At 43.6% G+C, this 13487-nt stretch overlaps 1 protein-coding gene across 1 annotated transcript in view; it reads left to right on the top strand.

Moving 5' to 3' along the window:
• aqp3b (aquaporin 3b) overlaps positions 1-13487 on the top strand; it is a 48345-nt gene that overhangs the window by 22158 nt on the left and 12700 nt on the right. Inside the window, exon 3 of the mRNA XM_039759153.1 lies at positions 12553-12690. Within this exon, the coding sequence (XP_039615087.1) occupies positions 12553-12690 (138 nt within the window). The remainder of the gene's footprint in view (positions 1-12552; positions 12691-13487) is intronic.

Below are 13487 nucleotides of genomic sequence, written 5' to 3'. Positions count from 1 at the left end.
GACATTCACATGGTGCAATGAACTTGCTTTTCCCTCTGAGTTGATGTTGTTTGTCTCCATTCTTTTCATCAGTAGTAATGACCACAGTTGGTGCTGTGGTTGATGAATGCTCAGAACTATTTATTGTACTGTTAATCAAAGACACAAAGCACTGTGACCATTATCAGACTATAATGCGGCATTTTGACAACAGACACCTGTGCAGAATGTATAAAAAAAGGACAGATTTGCACGTGCAATGCTACTCCTTATTTAGGAAAAAATCCCAGTCATTCCACTGGAGAAAGACTTTCCGAGACTGAAGTCATAAAACCATTTCTGGACAAAGGCAGAAGCATAACAGACAACTTCATGTTATAATAATATAATAATAAACTGCTGCACTGCAACACAACTCTGCTTGGCGCCCTAAAGTGGGACGGGAACTTCCACCTGCAGCTAAACTCAGTTCCATACACATGCAATTCTCCACGTTAGTGTTTAGATCTGGCAGTGCCATGCTGATGGTGTATACACCCAAAAGAAAGAAACCTAACTGGTTCTGTACCACCAGGGGGCTAATTTCCCCTGGAAAAACCTGCATTAAATTTATTAACACAGTACTTTTAATATTTTAAATGTTTCTGTCATTTTGTTATTACTGTATTCTAAATTTAGAAATCTGTTTTATATTGTGCCTTACACAGTGAACATCTTCAGAAAGTACCTTACATGTGCAGTAATGTATGCATAAATACACTTTAATACATAGTAAGCATACGTAATTGACTTAACTGTATTACGATTACATAATCGGGCAGAAGAGGACATTTTGAATTGTAGCCACTATGTGATGCTAACTACAAAACAGGGTGAGCACTTAATTATCATGACAGTCCTTTAATGTATTATAATGATTACACATTCCACTGCATGTTTCTACACATTATCCATGTGTCTGTTACAGTCATAGACACTCCTACATCGCCTGACAAAAACAAGACAAACCACTTTGCAAACAAGTCTTAAGCTTGTTTGAAACCTGGTCCAGGTTATTATGTTTGGTAGCTAAAAACATTTTGTTTTTAATTCTGAGATCAATCTTATTCATGTATCGGGACAATTCAGGAGAATACAGAAGATGAAAGAAGTATACCTTGCTCAGTCCCTCTGTCTGGCCAATCAGTGCAAGTGCTTTTCTACTTTCTTTGTGTCCAGCTTCTAATAAAGCTCGGCATGTGTCTTTTCCTTAACCTTCACTTGGTCTCTTCACTTTTAATGCTTCTCTTTGTTCTTCTGTCTGCTTTCATCATCTCTCTGGTTATCCCAGTTCTTTTATTGTTAACTTTTCCTCTTTATGCTTTCTTGTACTTCTTTATTCCACCACCAAGTCTATTTGTCTTTCTCTGTCCAGATCTCACACCAAGGACCTTCCTAGCTATAAACCTTACTAGCTAGAATCCTTTACCACTTCAGCTGTAGTGTTCCAATCGTCTATCATGTCTTCACCACCACACAGTGTCTGTGTCACTTCCTCACTGAATTTCACATAATGATCTTCCTCTTTCAGCTTCCACCACCTGATCCCTGGTTGCATTCTCACTCTCTTCCTCTTTTTCACCTTGAAATGCTATCTAGTTACATTACCCCTACCACGACCTTACAGTCTAATCTTTCACATTGCATCTCCTGCATAGGGCATAGTCCACTTGTGTGCACTTCCCTCCACTGTTATATATCACCTTGTCATCTTCCTTCTTAAAATATGTATTTACCTCTGCCATTCCATCCTTTTTGCAAAGTTGACCACCATCTACCCTTCAACATTTCTCTCATTAATGCTATACCTGCCCATCACCTCCTTGTCACCATTGTTCCCTTTGCCAACATGCCCATTAAAATCCCCTATGATCCCCACTCTTTCTTCTTTGGGTATACTCTCCACCATTTCATCTAACTCACTCCAGAAATCTCCTTTCTCTTCAATCTCACATTCTACTTGCAGAGCATATGCCCTGATGACATTTAAAATTACCCCTTCAATTTCCAACTTTATGCTCATCACTCAGTCAGACTTTCTCTTAACTTACATAATATTCTTAACATACTCTTCCTTTACAATTACTCCTTTTCCATTTTTCTTCCCATCCGCATCATGATAGAACAACTTTCACCCACCTGCAGTGCTGTTGGCCTTACACCCTTTCCACAGAACATACTGTATACCTTTCTCCGCTCTATCATATCAACCAGCTGTCTCCCTTTACCAGTCGTACTGCCAGCATTCAAAGTTCCGACTCTGAACTCCACAGTCTTTCACTTCCGCCTCAACAATTGTCTTTGAATTCGTTTCTGCCTCCTGTTCACCTTTGCCTTCTCTGCCACTGATGCCCTGCTGGACAGCAGCATCGGTGGTGGTTGTGGGTAACCCTGGCCTCGACTGATCTGTCATGGACGTTGTGTATTCTTATCCGCATGTTGGATTTGGCACAGGTTTTATGCAGTATGTCCTTCCTGATGCAACCCTCCCCAATTTAACCGGGCTTGGGATTGGCTCTAAGACTGCAATGGCTTGTGCAACCCTGATGGCTGGATTCAGCTGCACCTTGATACGTCATTGTTGTTATTGTTTACATCCCTCCTCATGCGGACGTGGAGATAGTGTATGACACTCCGCTTTTGCTAAACTTCAAACACAGCAACCCGAGGCACTTGTGTTAATCTCTGGAGACTGTGATCCTGGACAAAACATTACCTACCTTCTCCCAGTATGTGGATTATAACACCGAGGGAACTAGGATTATTGACCTACTGTATGCAAAAGTTAAGGACACATACAGTGCCACCACGCTGCCGGCGCTAGGGAAAGCAGACCATAACCTGGTTCTACTTTAGCCTCACTACAAACCAAGAGTGAGGGAGCTACCTACAACTACATGCTCATTCAGGAAGTGGTTCCCTGAGGCAGAGCATGCTCTGAGAGACTGCTTTGGAACTACGGACTGGGATATCCTGCAGGGGTCACATAGTGAGAAAATTGAGGAGGTTGTTGACTGCACTACTGACTACATCAACTTCTGTATGGACGTTGTAGTTCCAGTAAGAACAGTACGCTGCTATGCTAACAATAAACCATGGACTACAAGTGACATCAAGGGCCTTTTGAACCAGAAGAAAAGGGCTTTTAAATGCGGCGACCAGCATGAGCTCAAGCGCGTGCAGAATGAACTCCGAGTCCAGCTCAGGGTGGCGAAGGAGCAGTACAGGAGAAAACTGGAGCAAAAGTTGCAGAATAACAACATGAAGGAAGTGTGAGATGGGATGAAGATCATCACTGGCTGCAGCTCGAAGTGGGGTGCCTCCATCGAGAGAGACAGGGAGAAAGCAAACCTGATGAACAACTTTTTTAGCAGGTTTGACCACCCTAACCCACTCTCACTCTCACCTCAGAGTACTACTTCATCCACCCCTCCTTCTGCTGATACCAGCATAGGAGAGAGTTTCCCCCCACCCACAATTACAGCAGCCCAGGTAAGCAGTGAGCTGAGGACACTTCATGCCAGCAAAGCAGTAGGTCCTAATGGAGTATTGCCACCACTGTTGAAGGCCTGTGTATTGGAGCTGGGGAGTCCTCTACAGCACATCTTCAACCTGAGCCTGAAACAGGGGAGAGTCCCAAGGTTTTGGAAAACATTTTGCATCACCCCAGTCCCAAAGGTATCATGTTCTGATGAGCTGAATGACTTCAGTCCTGTTGCCCTGACATCACATGTCATGAAGACCATGGAGTGGCTGCTGCTTCACCACCTGAGGCCACAGGTCCGCCACACCCTTGACCCACTGCAGTTCGCATACCAGGAGAAGGTGGGAGCGGAGGATGCCATCATCTACATGCTACACCGATCCCTCTCCCACTTGAACAGAGGCAGTGGTGCAGTAAGAATTATGTTTCTGGACTTCTCTAGTGCCGTCAACACCATCCATCCTCTGCTCCTTAGGGACAAGCTGACAGAGATGGGAGAAGATTCATACCTGGTGGCATGGATCGTGAACTATCTTACAGACAGACCTCAGTATGTGCGTCTTGGGAACTGCAGGTCTGATATTGTGGTCAGCAGCACAGGAGCGCCGCAGGGGACTGTACTTTCTCCTGTCCTGTTCAGCCTATATACATCTGACTTCCAATACAACTCTAAGTCCTGCCATGTGCAAAAGTTTCCTGATGACACTGCTATTATGGGCTGCTTCAGGAGTGGGCAGAAGGAGGAGAATAGCAACCTAATCAAGGACTTTGTTAAATGGTGCGACTCAAACCACCTACAACCGAACACAAGCAAAACCAAAGAGCTGGTGGTGGATTTTAGGAGACCCAGACCCCTCATGGACCTAATGAAGCTTATTAGGGTACAGAGAAAAGAAAAAAAATAGGGACACAGTGGGGGAAAAAAAAAGCTCAATGTCAACTTTAATCTCAATTTCCACTTTAATCATGTAGTTCATTTTGTCATTTAAAGTAGATCGTCATTAAACTTAATTTTAAAATCTTTTAATTTACAAATCTCATCGTAACTAAAGTAGCATGTTAAATGCTTCATATTTTAAGTGTTCTATTTGCTCTATGTGTGTGAATCAGTATGTGCTTTTAAAACAAGATTTCTCTTACACCAACAGGACACAATACATTACATTCATGATATTACAGTACTCTGAACAATACCAATACCAATAAGTATACTTGATATCATTTTCATGATGAAATGAATTAAAGCATGTTTTAAATATGGGGCCACAGTGGCGCAATGGCAGCAATGAGCTGGCGTCCCATCCAGAGAGTGTTCCTGTCTCCTGCAAGATGCTTGCTGCGCCGTGCATGACCCTCGAAATTTGTTGCAGCAGTACTGTTTCTTTCAAAGGTACTATCCCCCAATTCCTGTCCTTCCTTTTCTTTCTCCAAGTAACCAATCGCCACATAATCACCTCTTTAACAATTGTCAAGCTATCTGTAAACTTGGAAGGAACATTTAAATATTTCCATAGTACATTTTTAATTATTCCACGAAACTATTCATCCAGGGTTGCGCCATTCCCAGGAAGAATACAGCGCGAAGCAGGAACGATCCAATCCCTGAACAGGGTGCCAGTTCATCACTACCACTGTCCACATGTTTAATAACAGTATACATTATTTAAATGATGTTAAAAATTATCTGTATTATGTTTTATATATATATATATATATATATATATATATATATATATATATATATACAGTATATGTATACACTTTACTACATTTCATCTGAAAAAAGATATCAAGAGCTCCAAGAAGGTAGCGCCTGGAAATCTAAATCAACTTAGAAGCCAGTCGTCATCATCTGTAAATCTCTTATTGAGTTAAATTGAATTCTTTTATTGTTATTGTATGGTACAATGAGATTCAATATGCAAATCCTCCATAAACCTATTTTCCTATAAAATGGTAAAATAACAACAACAAAAACAATAATACGCTAAAAAAAATGGAAAAATATACAATATGAAGGCATAAGTGGCTCAGGTTATGCAATGTTACAACTGTAATCCAAGTTTTCAGTGAGGTAATTGTTCTTGTAAGTACAAACAGTGAGCCGTCACCTTATCGTGGTGGAGGGGTTTGCGTGTCCCAATGATCCTAAGAGCTATGTTGTCCGGGGCTTTATGCCTGGTAGAACCACCAAGGCAAACTGGTCCTAGGTGAGGGATGAGACAAAGAAGGTTCCAAACCTCCAATGAAGAATAAAACTGTGGACGCGTTTTCCCTTGCCGGACGCTGGTCACGGGCCCCCTCTGGAGCCAGGCCTGGAGGTGGGGCTCGATGGCGGCGCCTGGTGGCGGGCCTGCACCCATGGGGCTCGGCGGGCACAGCCGAAGAGGTAACGTGGGTCCTCCTCCCATGGGCTCACCACCTATGGGAGGGGCCAAGGAGGTTGGGTGCAGTGTGAGTTGGGTGGTGGCCGGAGGAAGGGACCTTGGTGGTCTGATCCTCGGCTACAGAAACTGGCTCTTGGGACGTGGAATGTCACCTCTCTGAAGGGAAGGAGCCTGAGCTGTGTGCGAGGTGAGAGGTTCGGCTAGATATAGTCGGACTCACCTCGGCGCACAGCTTGGACTCTGGAACCAATCTCCTTGAGAGGGGCTGGACTCTCTACCACTCTGGAGTTGCCCCGGTGAGAGGCGCCGAGCAGGTGTGGGCATACTTATTGCCCCCACTTGGAGCCTGTGCATTGGGGTTTACCCGGTGGGCGAGAGGGTGGCCTCCCTCCGCCGGGTGGGGAAGGGTCCTGACTGTTGTTTGTGCGTATGCGCGAACAGCAGTTTGGAGTATCCACCCTTTTGGAGTCTCTGGAGGGTTGCTAGAGGGCATACCTTCTGGGGATTCCCTCGTTTTGCTGGGAGACTTCAATGCTCCGTGGGCAATGACAGTGAGACCTGGAAGGGCGTGATTGGGAGGAATGGCCCCGATCTGAACCCGGCGGTGTTTTGTTATTGGACTTCTGTGCTCGCCACGGATTGTCCATAACGAACACCATGTTCAAGCATAAGGGTGTTCATATGTGCACTTGGCACCAGGACACCCTAGGCCTCAGGTCGATGATCGACTTTGTGGTTGTGTCGTGGACTTGCGGCCATATGTCTTGGACACTTTCGGGTGAAGAGAGGGCGGAGCTGTCAACTGATCACCACCTGGTGGTGAGTTGGCTTCGATGGTGGGGAAGATGCGGTCAGACCTGGTAGGCCCAAGCGTGTTGTGAGGGTCTGCTGGGAACGGCTGGCAGAGTCCCCTGTCAGAAGTAGCTTCAACTCCCACCTCGGCAGAACTTCAACCCGTCCGAGGGAGGTGGGGACATTGAGTCGAATGGGCCATGTTCCGTGCCTCTATTGTTGAGGCGGCTGACGGAGCTGTGGCGCAGGGTGGTGGTGCCTGTCGCGGCGGCAATCCCGAACCCGTTGGTGGACACGGCGGTGAGGATGCCGTCAAGCTGAAGAAGGAGTCCTATAGGACTTTTTGTCCTGTGGGTCTCTGGAGGCAGCTGATAGGTACCGGCAGGCCAAGCGGAATCGGCTTGGTTGTTGCTGAGGCAAAACTTCGGGCATGGGAGGAGTTTGGAGAGCCATGGAGAGCGACTTTGGACGGCCGAGGAGATTCTGGTCCACCGTCCGGCGTCTCAGGAGGGAAGCAGTGCAGTGTCAACACTGTATATGGTGGGGATGGTGTGCTGCTGACCTCGACTTCGGGCGTTGTGGGTGGTGGGGGAGTACTTGAAGACCTCCTCAATCCCACTAACATGCCTTCCAATGAGGAAGCAGAGCCTGGGGACTCTGAGGTGGGCTCTCCCATCTCTGGGACTGAAGTCACCGAGGTGGTCAAAAACTCCTTGGTGGCAGGGCCCGGGGTGGATGAGATCGCCGAGTTCCTTAAGGCTCTGGATGTTGTAGGACTGTCTTGGTTGACACGTCTCTGCAACATCGCATGGACATCGAGGACAGTGCCTCTGGATTGGCAGACCGGGGTGGTGGTCCCCTCTTTAAAAGGGGACGGAGGGTGTGTTCCAACTATAGAGGGATCACACTCCTCAGCCTCCCTGGAAAAGTCTATTCGGGGTTCTGGAGAGGAGGGTCCGTCGGATAGTGAACCTCGGATTCAGGAGGAACAGTGTGGTTTTAGTCCTGGTCGCGAACAGTGGACCAGCTCTTCACCCTTAGCAGGTCCTGGAGGGTGCATGGGAGTTTGCCCACCAGTCTACATGTGTTTTGTGGACTTGGAAAAGGCGTTCGACCGTGTTCCTCGGGGAATCCTGTGGGCGGTGCTCCGGGAGTATGGGGTACTGGACCCCCTGATAAGAGCTGTTCTGTCCCTGTACAACCGGTGCCGGCAGTAAGTCGAGCCCGTTTCCAGTGAGAGTTGGACTCCGCCAGGGCTGCCCTTTGTCACTGATTCTGTTCATAACTTTTATGGACAGAATTTCTAGGGCAGCCAGGGTGTTGAAGGGGTCGGTTTGGTGGACTCAGGATTGGGTCACTGCTTTTGCAGATGATGTTGTCCTGTTTGCTTCATCAGGCCGTGATCTTCAGCTCTCTCTGGATCGGTTCGCAGCTGAGTGTGAAGCGGCTGGGATGAGAATCAGCACCTCCAAATCCGAGACATGGTCCTCAGCGGAAAAGGGTGGAGTGCCCTCTCAGGGTTGGGGAGATCCTGCCCCAAGTGGAGGAGTTCAAGTATCTCGGGGTCTTGTTCACGAGTGAGGGAAGAATGGAGCGTGAGATTGACAGGCGGATCGGTGCGGCATCCGCAGTGATGTGGGCTCTACATCGGTCTGTCATGGTGAAAAAAGAGCTGAGCCGTAAGGCAAAGCTCTCAATTTACCAGTCGATCTACGTTCCTACCCTCACCTATGGTCATGAGCTATGGGTAGTGACCGAAAGAACGAGATCACGAATAAAAGCGGCTGAAATGAGTTTCCTTCGCAGGGTGTCTGGGCTTTCCCTTAAGGATAGGGTGAGGAGCTCAGTCATCCGGGAGGGGCTTAGAGTAGAGCTGCTGCTCCTCCGCATCGAGAGGAGTCAGATGAGGTGGCTCGGGCATCTGATCAGGATGCCTCCTGGACGCCTCCCTGGTGAGGTGTTCCGGGCACGTCCAACCAGGAGGAGGCCCCAGGGAAGACCCAGGACACGCTGGAGGGACTATGTCTCCCGGCTGGCCTGGGGACGCCTTTGGGATTCTCCGGAAGAGCTGAAAGAAGTGGCCGAGGAGAGAGAAGTCTGGGTTTCTCTGCTTAAGCTGCTACTCCCGTGACCCGACCTTGGATAAGCGGAAGAGGATGGATGGAGGATAAGTACAAACAGTTCTACCGGGAGCACTTGATGGACTGATTGAGTGTGTTTATATCTCTTGGGATTAAACTGTTTCTGAACCTCAAGTTTCATGAAGGAAAGGCTCTGAAGCATTTGCCGAATTGGAGAAGTTCCAATAGACTGTGTGCATGGCTCAGGCAGCGTGTGCTATAAGCCATACACCTATGATACTCTCCTCTCCTGACACAATCTGCGGTAGAGCTTTCCGATCAGCTGCTGTAGAGCTGTGATTCCATACTCGGATACAGTGGGTTAAAATACTTTGTGATGCACTGAGAGTAACAATGCTAAAGCAGCTATAGTATTTGGAATATTTTGGCCATTCCGTGCACTATTATATGGTTACAGGTTCATTACAATCGGATGCCTTAAACTAAAAAAAGATATGCTGTTAATGTCAGTGTATTTGATAAAGCCACGTCGGGGATTTGAATCTAAAAAATAAAGGGAAGCCACCCAGGAATAGTAGCACTGCTTTGATCCTGGGTGCTGCCAGTTTGCAAAACTGAGCCGAAAACTTGTGTACGTTATGGTTTGAACTGGCGTGCCAAGTTTAGTTTTTATACAACGCGATGTGAGTATGGAAATAGATGTACACAACATTTTTAATCCACTAATGAAATCACTTGTGAAGTACTGAATAGTTCTCTTCACCACACTAGAGCAACCAAGTGCATCTCAGAGCTAAAGAGTTTGTCCTACTTTGACAGGCATAGCTAGTTAAACCTCTTTAGTCTAAACCAGAAAAGTTCCATGTGGGAATCTAAATTCTCAAAGGCATTGATTAAATTTGGACCTGTTGAATTATTTTGATTAAGTACTAAATTACACCACAACATTAGAAATCGAAGGACATTGTAAACCAAAACTTGCTGACATCATCCCAATGTGTAGAAGTGCTGCGAGAATGGGGAGAATATTACAGGAGCTTAAAGGACCAGAAGGAGTAAAATAACTGCAGCAGTTCTTTTGATCTAACTTTTTAGATTCAGTTTTTTTAGTTTTACAATTTAAGTTAAAATATTTATATTTAATGAAAAAAAGTTGAGCAGTTTTAGTAATCCAAAGTCACATTTTAATAATGAGACCAGTGCAATGCAAGTTCTGTTGGAAGTTGGACTTTTTGGAGTATGTCTTGGAAGAGTCAGTATTTCATGAAGATTACATCTGCAGGAGATGCCACTTGATCCGATCCCTGAACTGAGGAGGAGGTGGCTAGTCTACGTTATAATAAGTCATTGGAGGAACTGGCCAAGGTGTCCTTTGGAGAGAGAGTGCATTCCTAAAGGGGTGTGGGAGGAGACCCCAGACCAGACAGGTATTGGTGGGTCATGGTCACAAAGGGTTCACACTGTTTGGTGGCATCAATTTGAGAATTGGATGAGTTTTCTTGTCTTCTTTGTGAGTCCAGTTTTTGGAGCTGTCAAAAAACAGAACCTGTTAAATCCCATTGAGGCATTCTGTGTGAGATTTTGGGCTATACAATAAACTGTTGTTGCTGTAATTAGCCAGGTTTCTGTTATCTCAATGATATAATTAATTATGCTACATACAAATCCAACTCACTTGCTTTATTTTTGATACTCCTACCATTAAAGCAAACAATTTTTAATGTATTGCTTTATTTTACTTTGGCTGATTTTACTTTGAACTTTTTATTTTGAATATTTGTTTTTACACTACTGTTCACCCCATCATGTGAAGTTATAAACCTGGCCTGTCATAAACTTCTTAACAACAACCCCTTTAAACTAGTTAAAAAAAGCCTTGAATAACCCCTCATATGCCTTCCCAAATCATTGGCACTGCCTCAGTTCAAATGTAACCTAGTCACAGGACAAGAAATCCCATCTGCCCCAGAAGGAGTTCCAATGCACCCTAAACCGATGTTCTTCTCTATCATACACCTGAGTGTAGAGGAGCCACATGTTAAACCAAATATGCCTAAATATACTTAGACTTGTGCCTGGCACAGGCAGAATCTTGGAGAATAACACTTGTTCAGTTCCTCATTTTGCCACCTATCTCTTTTAATTTGGACTACAAAACTGACAGCCTGCCCTTACATATATGGTATTGTTTGTTTGTTTGTGCTTTACTCTTGTTCTATCTATCAATCTATCTACCTGATTCAGTTCATGTTTATAACCCCTCAAAGGAACTGTTTCTGGGAGGAAGTAGGTTAAGTAGAGACATTTATTGTACCTTTCTAAAGTGTGTTTTTAACTCCACTAGGATAAAAATGTGTTTATCTTTATTGTTAGCTAAATTATAAGGTCATGAAAGCTTCTAAAATGCATTTGTGTATTCAATAGGCGAGGGAGAAAAATTAAACACAAGTGCAAATGTTTTGTGCATTGTGTTTTTCCTTTTCAATTTTTATTTTTGTGTTCTCAGAAAAATTGTGGATCAATACTTCTTTAAGCATTTTGGATTATTTACACCAAATAAAATCCTGGATTATTCAGACATTACAATATGAATACCACTCTATCATAAATCTGGTACCATGGACAAATACTCTTTTGTTGTTATTCAAATTATTCAGGTCTACCAATTGATTCAACAGTATGTATAGGGTATTGGAGGTGTGAATTTGCAAGCACCAGTGTTAACAAAAACTTAAAAACTGTATAGCATTGATTAATGCTGCATATGTAGAAATAAATAAATAATATCGAGTGGTCTCCCCTACGCTTTTTCGTATACTCAGATATGGAGATGAATATCTGAGGTGTAAACCACAAGACAATGACTAGATTTAAATTAATAATTTATTGAACAATTATAATAAAAGTAAAATACCACTTCCGGTTAATGGAAATAGCCCAAAAGTTGATAGAAGTCTATGTTTTGTACCTAATATTTGTATGCAAAATTTGGTTGACCTAAGTGAAGGTGTATTTAAGTTATTGTGTTTACATACACACAAACACACAGGCATAATTTCAAAAATGGTATTTTTGGACTCAGGGAGGTCTAAAACGTCAAGATTCATTAAAATCTCAACATCAAATCTTTTGATGATTACAATAATAGGGCTGGTTTATAGTTAATGTTTGGAACGAGCAAGCTTCATAGCTGCCCACCATTTATTTGACACGTCCTCAGAGCACATCCTCGGAAATTAACGCAACGTGTGCACAAGTGCAGCACCAGCAAAAAGTTGGGGAGTGCAGTGCAATCAAGTCATAACATCAAGTCTTGATGTTAGAATCTCTGTTTACTATCTACAAACAGATTAATGTGTGATGAATGTGACAGATCGATGTGTGATGAATGGTTCAGTGTGGTGAAGCAAAATGCCAACATACAAATGCATTCGTGGTGCTTTTATATTCAAGCATCATATATTCCCCAACGTAATAAAGTCTCACTTGTGTGTTGTCCTTCTTTTTTTGCCACCTTCACAACAGCATCAGAACGTACGGTAGCTTATTAGACACAGTGGACACAGTGAAATGGTCTGTTTTGTGGTTAAAGTGGAAATTTCGGCTTAAATCTCAAAATGTCTACTTTAACCTTGTAGTTTATCATTAAAGTAGACTGTCGTAATTGTCATCTTAATAATCGCAGTTGTTAATCTCCCAGCCTAACTTTGAAATTTTCGCCTTACTTCTTTTATTATAACTGTTTTAACAAAAGCCTAAAGATTATGTAATAAATATGCTGTCTTTCTAGGTGGACATCTCAACCCTGCTGTGACCTTTTCTCTTTGCCTTCTGGGACGTGAGCCTTGGATCAAGCTCCCAGTATACTTTCTGGCCCAGACCCTAGGATCCTTCCTTGGGGCTGGAATAATCTTTGGACTGTACTTTGGTGAGTGATAAGTTTTTTGTCTTTGATATATCCAGTAATTTCTGAATCATGCCTTATTTCTATTCTTTTATAAAGGCCAATGTGATCCTGGCCTCATATATTGACAAAACAAAATACTATATAAACTGGAAATCCATCGAGTGAATTATTTACACAGAAGCCAAGAAAAAAAATCTTAACTTGAAGATTGACCATTGTGCTTGAGGCTACCAAAGAAACATTAAACAAAAGCTGAGGTTCTGGAATTCAGAAAATCCCTGGGATGCTGTCAACATCTGTAGAATTGTTTCTGCCGGTGAAGATGCATGTTGAATCAAGTCTTAAGGATTATATCTCCCCTCTGCATTCTTTTTATCTATGCACAATACATAGGGCCTTTATTTAGTGCAGTTGCTTCACAGCTGTTAAATGTAATTGCAACCCTCTGGTTAAGGTTATGTGTAACAGACAATAGGTAACTACCTGTGGGCAGTCACAATATCCTACTTCCCAAATATGCACTGTGGCAAAAATGAACTGACCAAAATGCCAAAAGCAGAAGAGATCTTAAGTCTTTTACCACTTTACTGCTGAAACTGAAACTAAGATTGTAAGTAGAAAATTAAGCTAGGCTAAAGTGGCATAAAAGAAAATGAGTGTACTGTAAAAATAAAATAATGAATTAGTGCATAACCTCTCAGTCTGTTTAGATTAAGTGCACTGAATGCTAATAAACAGTGTCTAGTTCTTGAGAGCTGAATTAACAGACAGACATTATTAACACAGAGTATATATTACCATTTCTTTGACATTCGAGA

This window comes from Polypterus senegalus, chromosome 7 (genome assembly GCF_016835505.1).
Source record: "Polypterus senegalus isolate Bchr_013 chromosome 7, ASM1683550v1, whole genome shotgun sequence".
Lineage (NCBI taxonomy): Eukaryota > Metazoa > Chordata > Cladistia > Polypteriformes > Polypteridae > Polypterus > Polypterus senegalus.
Note: the sequence above shows the minus strand (reverse complement) of the source record. Positions and strands in the feature narration are given on the sequence as shown.